General features: G+C 36.7%; 1 protein-coding gene across 5 annotated transcripts in view; it reads right to left on the reverse strand.

The window, feature by feature from the left end:
* plce1 (phospholipase C, epsilon 1) overlaps positions 1-9,020 on the reverse strand; it is a 76,841-nt gene extending 67,821 nt beyond the window's left edge. For all 5 annotated transcript variants that reach the window (XR_014535960.1, XR_014535961.1, XM_083555671.1 and 2 more), the window contains exons 1-2: positions 8,550-9,020; positions 4,535-5,834 (exon numbers count right to left, since the gene is read on the reverse strand). Coding sequence is in view for 3 of the 5 variants with exons in the window: in XM_083555671.1 (XP_083411797.1) it covers positions 4,535-5,614 (1,080 nt within the window). In the remaining 2 variants the exon portion in view is untranslated. The remainder of the gene's footprint in view (positions 1-4,534; positions 5,835-8,549) is intronic.
* Between the last annotated feature and the right edge of the window lie 6,873 nt (positions 9,021-15,893).

Raw genomic sequence — 15,893 nt, forward strand, 5'->3', positions numbered from 1 at the left:
AAAGTGGGTAATCTAGAACAAGGTTTAGGAAACTAATGAAGGTAAAGCAAACATGGTAGTCAAAGAGGGTTACAGATATCAGTTCATGGGTTTACTGATCTCAAAAGAAGGATCTACTTATAAGCATGAGCTACAGTATAAAGGAGAAAAGTTCAAGGGAGACAAAGCATACTCTGTTAATGGATATTGTGGTCCCCACGGTGCCCCCTGTCCTGTCCAATATTGTGTTTGGCACAGAGGTAGCAATGAGTTGTGTGCCCTAGTTCAAATAAGATCAGTCTTATCAACACAGGATGTGACATGGCTCAAGCTGGCAGGTCTGTGAAATTCAAACTGTCGATTATCATATAGTGAGGGATTTGAAAGTGCTGGAATAGTAAAGAAAGTTAAAGGAGCAAATGACGTTCGGTCTTACCTGAATGAATCGTGATTTTACAAATAAAAAGATCATTTAAATACAACCTCCAGTTTTAAAAACTAAGACGGTTCACACCCCTCAAAGGTTCCAGAGACAGCACAGATCATGTAGATGAGTTCAAGTGTGTGAGTTAATCTCAATTCACAACAAAATATTCTGGATTTGTGTCACCTCCTGGGTTTCAGTTTTAATCAGCATTTCTACACACGGGAACTTACTGAGACAAACAACTGAAAAAAATTCCCCAAATCATCCTGCTGCATTTTTATAATTACACAAAGTCCATTTTTTTTCACATGCACAAACACCTGAACTAAGACTATTGTTGTAATTTAAGTCAATTTGATATAATGTATATACTGTTTTAACATTAAGCACTGTCACAAAACAGCTGTACAAAACACAGTCAACAAGAAAAACTTCCTGAGACAACATTGAGGAACCCATCCTTATCTTTGGGATACCAGATATCCTGATTAGGAACTAGAAGATCTTACTGCCATAAGACAAAAAGGAAAAAACTAACACAAATGTGCAGTTTGTTTAAGTATATATTTTTAACAGGCTGTAATAGCTGGCCCCACCCCCATGTTTTACTATCTCACAGGAAAAGCCAAAGGCCTGGACATCTGCTCAGATAGGTCATAGATGTAGCATGTATATGAATTCTGGGTTATGGACAATTTTGGGGGTCATGTATTACAGAAATGTACATTTTTTACATTTCTCAACCTCTTACTAAAAAGTTTAAATTAAGGCGAGTTTCCATTAGGTCAAAAGAAAACTTTGATAATACTGCATTGTAAAATATGCATTGAATATCTTAAAGAGCCATCTTTAAAAAGGTATTTTCTCTGAAATGACAGTTATAAATACATTTCTAATGTTTCTATTTATATTAGATTTCTTAAGCATACACTTGTTGATAGAAACCCTATAACCAAATAGCTAACAACTATACTATAGTTTGGAATAGCGGTTCATGACCTTCCATTGTTGACCATTGTTCATCAAGTTACTGTTAGCATTAAAACTCTCCAACTACCATCACGATCAGCGGCTGCTGATGACGATAAAAAAAACTCTTATCATGCCAGTCATTACTCATTACCTGTTTGGAGAACTATGTCAAAGCTGCCACTGTATAACAGTCACTAATCAGGGAATCGCATACCACTGCTTCGCCTGGGCTGTATTTATCTTCCTGCACTCATTTCCTCTGATGACAAGGAAAGTTACAGAGGTCCCCATTCGGCAGTTTTTTCAGTTCACCCATACTATTACAATGAAGTAAACCATTAGCTACAATCCAGTTGCAGAATACGAGGATTGTTTTGGCATTGTGTTGCCTTGGCTAATTCTAGTCCTTGTAGTCCCATAAGCCCTGCCGAGAAAGCAGGAGAGAAAAAGAATCCCCATGCGTCTTGCTCTGTGCGCCGCTGGGAATGTAGAATAGAGAGCCACGGGCAGGATAGGTCTAGGCTTGAACTCTGTACTTCCTCTCCTATGGCTACTTTATGAGATAGACAATTAGCAGACGCTTCTCAGTTGTGTGTCAAAGGACTTCCCGTTAACACTGAGCCGGAGAGGAGGGAGGTTTGGAGTTGGCAAACATCTGCTGACGGCCAAGTCAATTACTGAGAGCAAACCATGGAGTGGACTAGGCAAACATCTCACGGCCAAATTGAAAGGATGGTTGTCAAGCTAATTGGACGAAGAGCTGTGGGGTTTCATTAAAATGCCAGGTGTGCAATAGTTGAAGAGGTGAATAAAGTAAGTGTGTGTGTGTGTGTGTGTGTGTGTTAGAGAGAGAGAGAGAGAGAGAGAGAGAGAGAGAGAGAGAGAGAGAGAGAGAGAGAGAGAGAGAGAGAGAGAGAGAGAGAGAGAGAGAGAGAGAAAGAAACTGACCTGGACCATCCTCACCAATTAAATCACTTAATAAAAGGCAAGATAAAGCCAAAACCGGGGTAGCTGTAGAATCACTATTTGTTCTTCTACCAGGCAGGAACAGCAAACAAGCCTATAATTAAATTGCACATAACATAAGACAGGCCACATAAATAACAATGTGTCTCACATTTATTCTCCAGTTAAAGGTGATCTGCAAAAACCAACAGGCCAAATCATGTCAACAAGAGCACACAAAGAACCACATTATGGAAAAGCAGCCCGCATAATTTCGGCTGCCCATTAAATTATGTGAATTATTCTGGCCTGGAAACAGCAGGGCTTGTGCGCAATACAACCACCCTAAGCTCACATGGAAAGAATGCTGGCTTGTGTGCACCTTCACTATTGAACTGGAGTCTCTGGAGGCTTCGCATTGGCCTAGTGGAACAGAGCAAATCTCTTTTTCCTTTGGCACGTCCCCATTTCTATCTCTCCCCTTTGTTGAATATGACCTCTTATTGCATCACCACAACAAAAATCGTAAACCTTCAAGACCATGCAGGAGACGCTTGTGATATTTACATCAAGCATCTTTTTGGTATTATTGAAAAACTAATGTCATTGGAATACGTATAACAAAATAGACTTTGCACTTAACAGCACATGGTTGATTTTACTGGTCTCACTCTTACATATGTTAACAATCATGCAATTCTCTTCTTATTTTAATACTATTTAGATAACATATTCCTTGTTCTAGTTACAAGCAAAAAAAAAAATAAATGAGCTTAGTAGTAAAGTATACCACAGTCTGGTGCCACAACGGAGCAATAAAAAACTAATGTGTTTAACTAGTGCGGTGCCACAGCAAGGTCTTAAACAAGGGCCTCCACTGTCTGTAATGATCCTAAGCACAACAAGAAGCAGATTTTACAAGGTCAAAGATCTGCTTCTGCTTATGACTCTGACCTACTACAAAACTTAATGGCACTTTAATGAATCATAATCCTCTATTTTGTGCACCTAAATAAATGGAATCATGTATTGTCTACTCACAATGGGCTTGACACTTATTAGAGGACTGCAAACATATCACTGACTTGTCATATTAGGGGAAAAACCAAGTTGCTGTTTTTCCATTGGGCACTGGATCCACAGACTCACTGTTCCTGTGCCTGTTCCTAATATTCAAATAGTACTGCCAACCATGGAGACAGTATGCTGGAAAAAAAGTCAATGTTTTATAACACTTCATAATGTAGTTATTGAGGGAATAACATCAACTGAGAACAGGCATCCAGGATGCAAGACTATATCATGGGTACAAATGTTCTCATTGTGTTAAACAAGCTGTTTTCCATTGCAAATATACATGAAATCACTCAAAAAAACAAAACTGATGAGTCGCCCACAGTAATACGCCCTATGTGTTACTTACGCAGAGCAAATTAAGACTAAAACTTAAGACAAGGCAGCAAAGATAGAAACATGTCTTCTCTTAAATTGTAGTAGCAGAAACATCAAACCTCAGCAATATTTAGCAATTTTTTTGCATTTATTCGAAATTGAAGACCGGCCCACAGTGCAATCACATAATGTCAAATATCCCTGAAAGTTTCGTTTACTGGTCAGTTTGTGAGTGATTATAACATGCAGTTAAAATAACATGCAGTTATAATCCTTGTGGACCACAGTTACTAAAGCGAAAGCACATTAAACAGCATATTCATCAAAATCAGTTCTGTCTCTATTCACAGTCAAAGAGTTCTGTTCCTATGCATATACAGTATGAAAAATTTTCATTCCTACTATTAATTAGGATGATATTCCAAACGGCATTCTTCTAAGAATTTAGTCACATTAGATTTTATACTGAAAATGCATATTTTCCAAGGTATTTTTTGATTCATCAATAAAGTTGATTAAAAAAATAATGATTATACTCTAGCTTTCAATGGACAAAACCTGACTGTGATGTCTACTTTTTTATTTTCACTTGTAGTGTCTTGCCTAAAATAAACTACTATACACAATATAGTGAACTTTACACAGTCTATGATTAAACTAAAAAAATACAGCTGCATTTGCTCAAAAATGAAAAGCACCTTAATTCAGCTGTGAAAAGCTATGTGAGAGAGGCCTATTCATAATACTCATAACTCCCTGATCACAAAGAAACCATTCATCCTACATGAAGCTATACTATACAGAGCAAACAAATCTTACCTGCTCCAGTCTGACCCCTGAATAGGAGAGAAGAGCTTTGGAGACCTGCATCTGAATGGCCTGGAGCACTCTGCTGTATTCTGTGTCTACAAAGGCCTTGTTTAGCCGACATCTTCTTAGATAAGCAGTCTGCCATGCTCTGTCCGATATATGTCCGGTCCTTACAATCGCTCTGGTACCAGTGCACACCTTTTTCAAGACCTTCTGGTTGTTCTTCAGGTACCGCCGGACAAGTACAGTGGACCGCTCCTTCTTCTGAGCAAACTCGGAAGCTGTAGCCTCGCCATCACTGTGTTGGTAAGCCATAGAAGATTTTGAGGTTGTGGAATCCTGGCAGGGCATCCTCAGGCATTTGACTTTGGACCTCTTGTTGAGCCTTCCCAGGTTTGAGAAGCCCCTGTTGTGGCAAAGGGCTGGACTAAAATTTGCCCGGTCCTGCGTTCCAACCTCCTGCCTTGCAGCACAGGCACACGTGCAGTAAAAGCACGACATAAACGGCTTCGGTAAGCCGATTCTCCTGGTGCCGAGCCTTTCCTCATCCAGGCTTGGCGACTCTCCAGAAAGCCTCGTCGCAGCAGAAGAAAACCCCTCTGTTCTCCTCGGAAACCCTGTTTCCCAGCCTCTACTTTGAAAGGAGGCCTCTTGGCAGCACCCGTCTGTTTCCAATGGTCCACATGTGCTGCACGGCTGGCTGCAACACAATCCCTCCACCCGGCAGCAAGAAACTGTGCTGCAACAACAGTCTTTGTGTACATAGTCCAGGCTGTCCAAGCTCTTAGATCGGGCACTCAAAGGTTTTCTTGCACCACAGTCCACAGGTATCTTATCAGACGATATAGAGTCACAAGAATCCTCTGCTGGATGTAGACGATGTGAATAAGAACAAGGGATCAGAGGCTCGGAGTTCCTTCTCTCGTGTGCCTCATAACCAAGAGATAACATCTGATTTCTGTATTTTGTCAATGAAGAAGAAACTTCTCTTGCCTCCATTCTGACCCCTAGAATCACAACAGCCTTCTCCAAAGGAATTGAGATGCTAGGAAGTCCAATTCCTACCTGTTTCTTCACACAAACCTTCATATCATAAAACACTTAATCACAGACCTTTGGCTGTCAAAGTTGGATAATAGATTTTTTGAAAAAATAGGCAAAAAAAATAACGTTTCAGTTACAAAAGAGTCACTTGTGCTGGAAGTAAATGGAGAATTTTGTTCCAAAATGTAAGCGCCGCTCCCAGGTTGCGTAATGCTCAGTCCGTCTTCTTAAACCATTTCTCTCAAGATTTGATGGTCCTCAAAAGCTAAAAGAGATAGAAAAAACTATTAACTCTAGTATGCCATTAAAGAACATTGTACAAGACCGGTAAAGCAAGGCCTCCAAACAGGTAACACTGTAGGAATCCTGCAGACATTCAATGATATTCTGGCTGTTACTTTGCACCAGGTGAGATTTTTGTGTGTATGTGAGAAATTTTTTTTTTCTGAGAAAATCACAGTTAGCCAAAAAAAATTCTAATTCCTGTATCCCCAGGAAAAATAAAATTGCACTTTAACAATGCGTGGGTCTCTGGAATGTGGGGCCTTGTTGGGGGCAGCCCAAACTAACTAAAAAAGTGTGTGTGTGTGGGGGGGGGATTAGTTCTATTGATTTTGTGTCTCCTTAGCCAGTCAAGGTTCACCACTATAGTTACACCCACATGCATGATTATAAATCTGAGCTAATTTTTTTTTGTATTCAGTGTCTGAGTCATTTAATTTTAATGGCAATGGAAGGACTGTGGGGCCAAGGGGGTCCAGAAGGAAAGTGAATTGGCACCATGATGAAAAATGCCACAACTACTACACAGCAGAGCCACACAGATCAAAGGTCTGTCTATCTAGACCAAGTCAATTCTTACAAGCTTCTTTACTACAATATCCACACCAAAAAAACACATTATCATTTATTATTTCATTAATTTTAACCATTGCCTAGCCTCATCTTTAATATGTAAATCATAACAGTTGTGTTTTGTAAAGTACCTTACCAGTTGTGTGAACAAAGACACACCCTTAGTCTAACAAATACAGTTGACAGGTAACAGTCTTTTACATGACACAAACACAAAAAAAAAGAAAGAAAAAAGTGTCTAAATCTGAAATCTAATTAAAAGAAAAAATTTGCATATTAGAGCTCGATCAGGAACAGATCATTCTATTAGCAATTGTTTTTTTTTTTTTACAAATAAACACTAACATATCACAGTTAAAAGATTGGATACAAAAAATCCCCCTAATACATTTTGAGCCTATTTAAATAGGTGAGAAGTTAATCCTGATTCCATTCTTTTCACCAACATTTCTACCTTCATCAACAGCAACCTGTTTCAACTGTTTCCAGACTGGTGGTGAGGGAGGGTGTGAAGCTGCGTGATTAGCCATGGAAGTTTGGGAATTACGGGAATTTCCTCCCTTCTCCCAAATCCCCCTCAATCACGCACACCCACAAAACACATACAACTAGGCTGAGGCCAAGATTCGAGAGACCACACAGGCTAAATAACTAGAGCAGAGTTCTATCCATGACTAAACCAGGCAAGCAAATCAAAACTGAAAATCAAAACTGCTTTTTATAGAAAACAATTGACATCAAACAACTGACTGTAAAAAAAGACCTGAGAGTCCAAAGTCCAAACAAGACCTTGATCTTGCTAATAAACACAACTTGGTGTAGATGATCATTATTAGTAGAAACTATAGAAGTTCATTCTACAGAATGTACATGTTTTATATTGAAACCTGAATTAATAACTGCATGTGTAGTGATCACCAGGGCCGTAATTTCATTCTGATTTTCAAGCTGATTTTATGACTATGGGTGTGCCATGTGTTGGCCTGATAACTCAGAGCGACCAGTTTTACCACATTAAATGAGGTGTGTGCAAGTTTCATGCATTTATTTTCATGTGTCTTAGCATGAGTAATGTGATTTAATCATTGACTAGGACTTTACACATCACCTCTTTTAGTGTCTGAAAACCAAACTGTCAGTGTAACATGAACATAATATGCTTTACAGCATTTCTGTATCAGTTGAAAAAAAAAATGGACTTGGGTTTGTTTTAGTCCAATTTGTAAAGATAACAACTTGTAGTCAGACCTAAAGTGAGCTGAACCAATTTCTGCCTTTAAAACTGGCAGCAATGGCTTGATCTTATATCCAAAAGGTTCATTGAAGGTCTCATAAGCATGATGTCCTGTGACATCTATTTCCATTGGATCAAATCTTCCATGATGCCACTAAAACCTTGAATGACGATCAGCCCAACTCCAAAACAAAAAAACCAGCTAAATCTCAGCATAATGATTTGCATCACCAAATGTGGACAATTCACAACTCTAGGTTTAAGCGACCTACACACATTTCATCAAGTTTAAAGTTTCAAGTGGTCAATATACTCTATACTGCCTCACACACTTTCTACTGTTCAGACTTCAGCATGCAGATGCCTGTAAATGCATTAAACACAGCCAGGGTCTAATAAACTTATGGTTCATGAACCCCTTAAGGGTTCAGTGGTGGTGGCATTGTAGACCATGTCGCAATGCCACCATACCGGTATCTTTGTTTTGTTGCATTAGAAAATGAAGATTAAGAAAATGTTTTGCCATTTATTATTTAATTGTAAGTATACTGAAAGGAAGGGGTTTGGGAAACCCTGAGCACTAAATTTCTAGAGCATCATCTTTCTATACAGTTTAATCCAATGCAGTTCATTCAACCAAACAGACCAGCCTTATGCATGAACGTCCAAAACAAGGCTTTCAAAAATGAAAACAGCAGATCACTAAAGTTTACTTCTGAAATGTAAAAGTAGCGCGTGCAACAAAAACACAAACACAGAAAACAAAAACAAAGTGTGTGCATTGCAAACACCTAAGAAATACAAACGTGGATCATAAAACAGCGCAGTATTCAGCACGTGGGTATGTATCAGTTTTGCCATATCAGCACCCGGTTTGCAAATAACACTCACCATACAAATAGACGTTTTCTCTGCAAGGCATCCTAAAGCGTCTCCCTGGCGTTCACCTTATGGACCGCTCGAGCGACTTTTACAAAGTTTCACACGACTTTCAAAGTTGTAAAGCGTGCAAGCGAACAGCTAATGGACCAGAGAGCACAGCCTGGAGAGCACACTGCATGCACTGAGAGCGACGTCTGCAGACTGAGAGCCTTTGAGGTGTCACATCATAGGAATGCAGGGAAACAGGCACAACTCTCTCACGCGCGCGCACCGTCAATCCCACCTTCCAGCCTTTGGTACAGTTCTGCGCCATTTTCTTTATTTTTTTTTCTTTTTAAAATGAAAAGTCCTACTGATATAATCTCGATTTATCAACAGTTAATTTGTTTTTATAGCTAAATGACTCAAAACATAATATTTGGTTAAACAATATTAGCAATCCACGTAACCTCCCGAGTCTCGCGCTTATATCCTTCATCTGACGTCACCACCCTCGTTGAACTATCAAAGCGGTTTCCAGCACTGCACACTACTGTATTTATTACACTAGATGGAAAAGTCTCATGGTTTTCACTAAACATGCCTTTGTTGACGTGGTTACTTTCAAAACATTTTACCAAATAGTTTCAGTGTGTCATGTGTCTTTAGAAATTACATTTAAAAAAAGGATGTTTAATTGGGATGCTTAATGATGTCTTAATGGTCCCTATTGGTGTACAGTAGATAACATCATGTGGTCTTCAAGTTGCCAAAAGCCTTCTACTGGTCCTTAATGGTTTCCACTAGGCATAACCTACAGGGACCATTGCATTTTTCAGCAAAAACAATTCCTATTAGAATCATATTAACCATAAAACTCAACAGAGTTGTAGATTTATCTAAAATTTGTAATCTAGCGTACCAGTGTAGATTTATTTATTGCTACAGACTCAAAGCACATTTGTACAATGGCATCTGCTAAATGCCACAAATGAATATGTACATGTACATTTCAAATTCGATAAGGGTCTGTATTAGTCTTCTCAGCAGGGTTGTACATGTAAATGAAATGATGACTTTATTAGAAGATACTATTTATATAGAATGATGTTGGGTAGAACACCAGTACATCATTTTTTTTAGAAGTACATCTTTTTTTTTTTTTAGAGTCATTTAGAGTGAAATCAAGGCAGCTAACAACATGTTTTTGTGCATTGTAGGAGGAAACCAGAAAACCAAGAGGAAACCTCATAGTAACAACAAGCAAAACAAGCAGTTACTCAAGGTCAGGATCAAACTGGGGACCAGGGCTGTTTCTCTCCTCCTTACGCCCGACCTCCCCCACCTTCAAATGACTCCGCCCTCTCACCACAATGCTCCACCCCAAACCATCCAAATAATTTACAACCTTTCTTAAAAAAAGTTAAACATTTTTAATAATCATTGCAATTTTTTTCTGAATTCAACTATTTAAGCATATACTATTTATTAAAATTCAGCAGAAAAACAGGTAAATAATTTAAATGAGCAAGGGCGAGGACAGCGGTGGGGCAGAGGGCGTTCAATGGTGCCCCCCCCCCCATCTGATTGCGCCATAGGCAACCTTCTAGTTTGCCTATGCAAAGAAACGGTGCTGCCGGGGACCCTATATTGGTGATGTTATGCCATTCTGCCAATTCCTTATTATTTGTACCTTTACTATTTATGTTTCACCCAGGAATTGGAATATATTATAACTAAAAAAGATTTAAGGTACATAACTGCACCCTTGTCATCTTTTAGAGTAAAGCATTATAGGTACACGTTGCACAAGTAAATTGCTAAGAAATTTCTAAATAGCACCTCTTCTTGAGAGTATACGGTCACAAGCAGTTTAGAGACAAAATACTTAAATGTTAAACAGCATACATAGCAAAGGTCTAAATTATCATACATTCATATTACAATTAAATTCCTTTTTTAGCCCCTGTTTTGAAACATCATGCTTCCCTAACAGGTCTCAATAAAACCATGTTGTATCAAAATGCTATCCAAATCGTTTCAAAACAAAAACTCACGACTCACCCAGTGACACAAATGAAGCAGACATGCCAGTTCTTCTTTTTTATATTTGTTGCTTAATTATCACCTCTGCCAGCACATTTTTAAAACAGTGTCTCATCTATTGGAATGCCACTTGTCATTCTCAATCGAGGTCAAAGTCAGTTACAGGAACAATCTGTCCCCTTTTTTTGTTTCAGAGTCACTTATGTAGTCTTTTTCTTAATGAGGTCGAGCTTTCAATTTGTTATTTAGGCAGCTGATTGTTTTGATTTTTTTATTAATTAAAGCATAATGTTACAACATGAAGTTTGGATCAATTTGTTTATGGTACAGCAAGGTTTGTGTGAGTTTTGTGTGTTTTAGCATTGGAACTATGGTTCCACAAACAGTTTAGATGTAGTTACAAATTGTAACAAAATTCTCTTTAAACAGTTGCTTCTACTTCTAGAATTGCCTATATCTCTTGTGTTGCAGTGAGTAGGGTTAACAGTTCAATCAAAGGTTTAAATTTCAATCTGTTTGAAACATTGCATGTTTTTCCAAGGTTGCCAGGTCTTCAGAGTTTCTTCCACCTTCCAACTTGTTCATTGGTGACTCTAAATTAACCCTAAATGTGTATGGTGTCCTACATTAAACTGGCACCCAGTGTTTCTATGATAGACTCCGGATCTGGATCAAAACTGGAAAAACATATAAGTATTTACTAAAGAGGAACAAACTAATAAAGAACTGGCTATTCAATTTGCATAGAGTGATTACCACTGAGTAGTTTTGTTTTTCTTTTCTAGGCAATGGACACAACAGCCAGTCAAGTGCCAACAATACAAAACAAAAAAAGGAAAAAAATCATATGGAATATTAAAAGGAAAGTGTTTTATTATTTGCAACATGTACATTAGCACATCCATTATACAGTGTATTTAATGAAATTTAAATATAGTAACTCTATACAATGTAGCTTTATGCTTTATTGTGGTGTATTTATACTTTTTTTTAGCTGTATTTATCATATGTAAATTTCAGTCAAGTTGTAGAAACATCACAACAAAAAATCTAAGAAAGTCAGGAGCTCAGTTTTAAGCCATCAATAGGCAGGTCCTTCTTTTTTGCACAGTGTTAGATTAGCCACAGCAAGCAAAATATTTTACTAAAGAGCCTAATAAGCCTGATCAAATACTTGTACAGTAATATGTAGTTGGCACATTTAATTATTTGTAGAACACTGTTAAGTGCATACGTTTTATCCTGATGCATGCATTAAATGATTTCAGTTTAGTTAACAGTCCTGACCCTCTGCCAGGTAAAATAAATAAATGAAGTGCATGTTAAATATTCAGTGGGAAATTTAAATACATGTGAAATGCATACTCTGTGCCAGTCATGTGCTTTGGGCAGAGTTGTAATGATTTTTCCAAATCCCAGTCCTCCCTTAAATGAGTCTTTATGCCATTCAGAAGGAATGTATGAGTCCAATTGAAGCCAACCTGTTACATTGCATGTATTCCAACAGCATTTATGGGTTTTCCCTCTTTTATACATTTTTTTTAACACTTTAGGAAATATGAGCTTTTACATATTTACTTGACCCCAATCTTTTATGATCGTCCCTTAAAACACAAATGTTTTTTTCTAGGCCTCATTGGGTCTGCCCTTTATACCCATTGGCTGGTGTAATAATTTCAATTTTTACCCCGACCCTGATGCCCTGTAGTTCACATACATACAGTATCTGAGGTCCTGTATGTAAGTTTTAAGGAATTTTACAAGACGTCTTCACTGAGCAGTGTTCATTTTAACAGCTGGATTGAACTTAATTTATTCGTCTTGGCCTGGTAAAAAAAAAAATCACTATCGTTAGTCATATTTGACTTATTTGGTCATTTCTAGTTTTAGACAACTACATTTTTAGCCCTTAAATTTCATTAACGTTTCCAAACCACAATGCAATGATTTTCTAAATTTGAATTCCTTCTTGAATGAAATACCAGATTGTTATATAAATGCATATTGCCATTGCAGGCCTCACTAAAGCCATTCTCCTTCTCTTAATCAAATGAATGTTCTGAAGAGGTGCAAACACTATGTGTCTATCACAGAATCTCCAGTATGCAACAGCTCCCTAAGCAAAGTGCATTTTATAATGTTACTCTAATGTGCACATTTATTTAACTTATACACTTCATAAAAGTACATTTATTTAGTGTATTGAGTAAATGTCATCAGGTATACATTCATATTATCATATCATATCATTATCATATTACTAGTTATAGATGCTATAATGCATATCACAGATTCTCTGATCTAATCTTGGAAAGGATTTCATCAATGAACACTGCTACAGACTGCTAACATAAATGTTTATGTTTCACTTGTTTACAGTAATAGTCATTATTGCTGACAGCTGTTATTTAAACAGAATTGTGGGTTTTACAATAAAAACACTGACACAAATTGTCTTCTTTTTGATTGCACTCATTTTTTGCCGCATTTTACTTGTACTCAGGTGTGTAAAATGTTTAATCTATGGAAAGAATTTAGATTATTTTTGTACTTGTCAGTTTAAAGTTGGGATTCAGATGCCGTGTTCAATATGACATTAAAATCTACATTTACTCTCATTATTTAGAAGTATTAAAGAAATGTTTAAATCTTGGCATATCTGCTAAACCAAAGCAACATTCACAGGCGTCTTCTGCCACCTACTGGTATACAACGCGTAGTGTATTGCAATTTTTCTCGATACACCACAATGAAAAGCAAGTTTTTTTTGCTCAAGCCCTGAACTCAAAGTGCTAAAACAATTTTACAGCACACCTTTTTTATTCGTTATACTCCATTTATTTAGATATTGCATTGGAGAGTAATAAAAATAATCAAATTCTGATTGTAGCACGGGGGAGTGGTGGCTCAAGCGGGAGAAAATGAATGAATGATTGTAGCACTTTTTATAATAACCATCATCAGAAAAGGTGATTTACAGAAATACATCATCATGGATATACATCAGAATTTTTTATACACATTGATCTAATAAGCAAACCGTGATAGGAACCAAAGTGAGAGGGAAACGTCCTCATTTGTGTGACACTGGGTAGCGTTATTATGAATCATTTCTCTTCTATAAATTCCATGGTATATACTGTAGATTTCCTTAAAATAGTAGGTAATCTACAGTATATACAGGATGTAAGCATTCTCAAATTAAGTATAAGTCATTGAGGTTAACAAAAGTCAACAGTGATTTGAGGTAGAAGAGATCTTTCACAATTTAAAGATGTGGTTGCAAGAATCAACCATAGCTCTGTTTAGTTAGAACTTTTTTTTTTTTTACGTAAAGATTACATAAAGTTTTTGTATTCTGTATTGTATTTTTTCTTTTTATTGCTACTTGATGTAAAAGTCTGGAACATAAGCATTTGTTGACCATTGCTTATGCTATATGGACAAATGCTCAGTCCATTTATAAATGATTAAACTGCTATGACTTCTTATTTAAAACACTATAAGAAATTCAGCGACACTAAGTACATTCCAGATGGCTGTTAATTTTGATCCTGAATATAAAGGATGAAGCCGCTGAAGTTAGGCTTTGAAACGACCACTTAAGAAGCGTGATTTCTGATCACTACACTGATTTCACTTGCACACTTGTTTATCTCCTGATCCATTTCCACACCTCAACACAGCCACTTTTTTATTAAGGGTTGTTAATGGCCCTGTGCTTAAATTGGATTTTGTCTCACTTGTAATAGAGAGGAGAGAGAGAGAGAGAGAGAGAGAGAGGAGAGAGAGAGAGAGAGAGAGAGAGAGAGGAGAGAGAGAGAGAGAGAGAGAGAGAGAGAGAGAGAGAGAGAGAGAGAGAGAGAGACTGTATATAAAAGTGCTTTTAAATGTCTTTTATTTAAGACCTTTATATTTATGGTTAACAATGTTTTATGTAAATATGTAAATATAGTTCTACTGCCCTACAACAGTTAGGTAACATTTAGAAGTCGCTAGTGCAGAATAAACACACACACACAATTTGTATACAGTGCCTGAAATTCTTGAAAGTCTTTTGTCATTTTTGAGAGACTTGTGCATGTTTCATTTGTTTATTTGTAGCAAACTAGGCATTTAAACAGTTTGTAGATTTACTTTGTAGATTAACAAATCACATATATAAATGTACAGATGGAAAATTTTATTTTCATTGAAAAATCCTCCCTTAGTATGAATAAAAGCTTTACACACTCTTGGGACCCAGACAGTTTGTTTCTCCAAACATTCAGCTGAAATTTTTTGGCATGTCTTTAAGTAAATAGCTTATAGAGCTTGGATGTATATTTCAGGACATTGATTTGTTTCTATAGTGAAGTTGGTTTCACTCAGAATATGTCTCTAATTTAATAAGTCTTTAATAAGTCTCTTTCCCTGCTTCAAAACAAATCCAAACCATTGAGCTTTCACATTCATGATTGACTGTGGTTGTGAGAAAGGAGAAAGTATGGTAACATCTCATACATATATACATATACATATATATATATATATATATATATATATATATATATATATATATATATATATATATATACACATACACATACACACACACACACACACACACAGAGAAGAGAGAGAGAGAGAGAGAGAGAGAGAGAGAGAGAGAGAGAGAGAGAGAGAGAGAGAGAGAGAGAGGAAGTACAGATATTGCATCTATCAGTGCTTTTTATTACTTTGATTCAGTCAATGCCATGTGCGTCTGTCACAAACATGATAAGCTTTCTTACATCAGAAAAATCCAGAAGAGAATATTAACATGGAGCAACATTGGAGCAAATGGGGAAAAATAGGTGATATAAACAAAGTATATATATATATATATATATATATATATATATATATATATATATATATATATATATGTATGTATTTATATATGAAAAATTGCTTTTTTGTCTTAAGTGCAATACATTTTTTTCATGTACATAAATAAATTAATAAATAAAAGCATAAATCAATTTTTGTCTAGTTAATGTTTGTGCACTAAAATGTCCTACATAAAACTGGGACAAAGTTTATTTCAAGGTTTAAATATTTGTTTAAAGAAATGCTGCCTAAGATTGAATCCAACTTGTACAGTATATGTTAGAATATAGTATATGGTCAATTAAATCAACTTCTTAATGATAAAAGACACCAGGTGTGTCCATGACATTTGATGCCACTTTTTTGTTTGTCTCCAACAAAATAAAATAAAATAAATAAATGGCAACTCAGTAATTGAGTGCAGAAGCACTCTCCTGGTTCACCTTTCAGATTCTGTAGTCTATAATAAGTATTTCT

This window comes from Silurus aristotelis, assembly GCF_946808225.1.
Source record: "Silurus aristotelis genome assembly, chromosome: 12".
Taxonomy (NCBI): Eukaryota; Metazoa; Chordata; class Actinopteri; order Siluriformes; family Siluridae; genus Silurus; species Silurus aristotelis.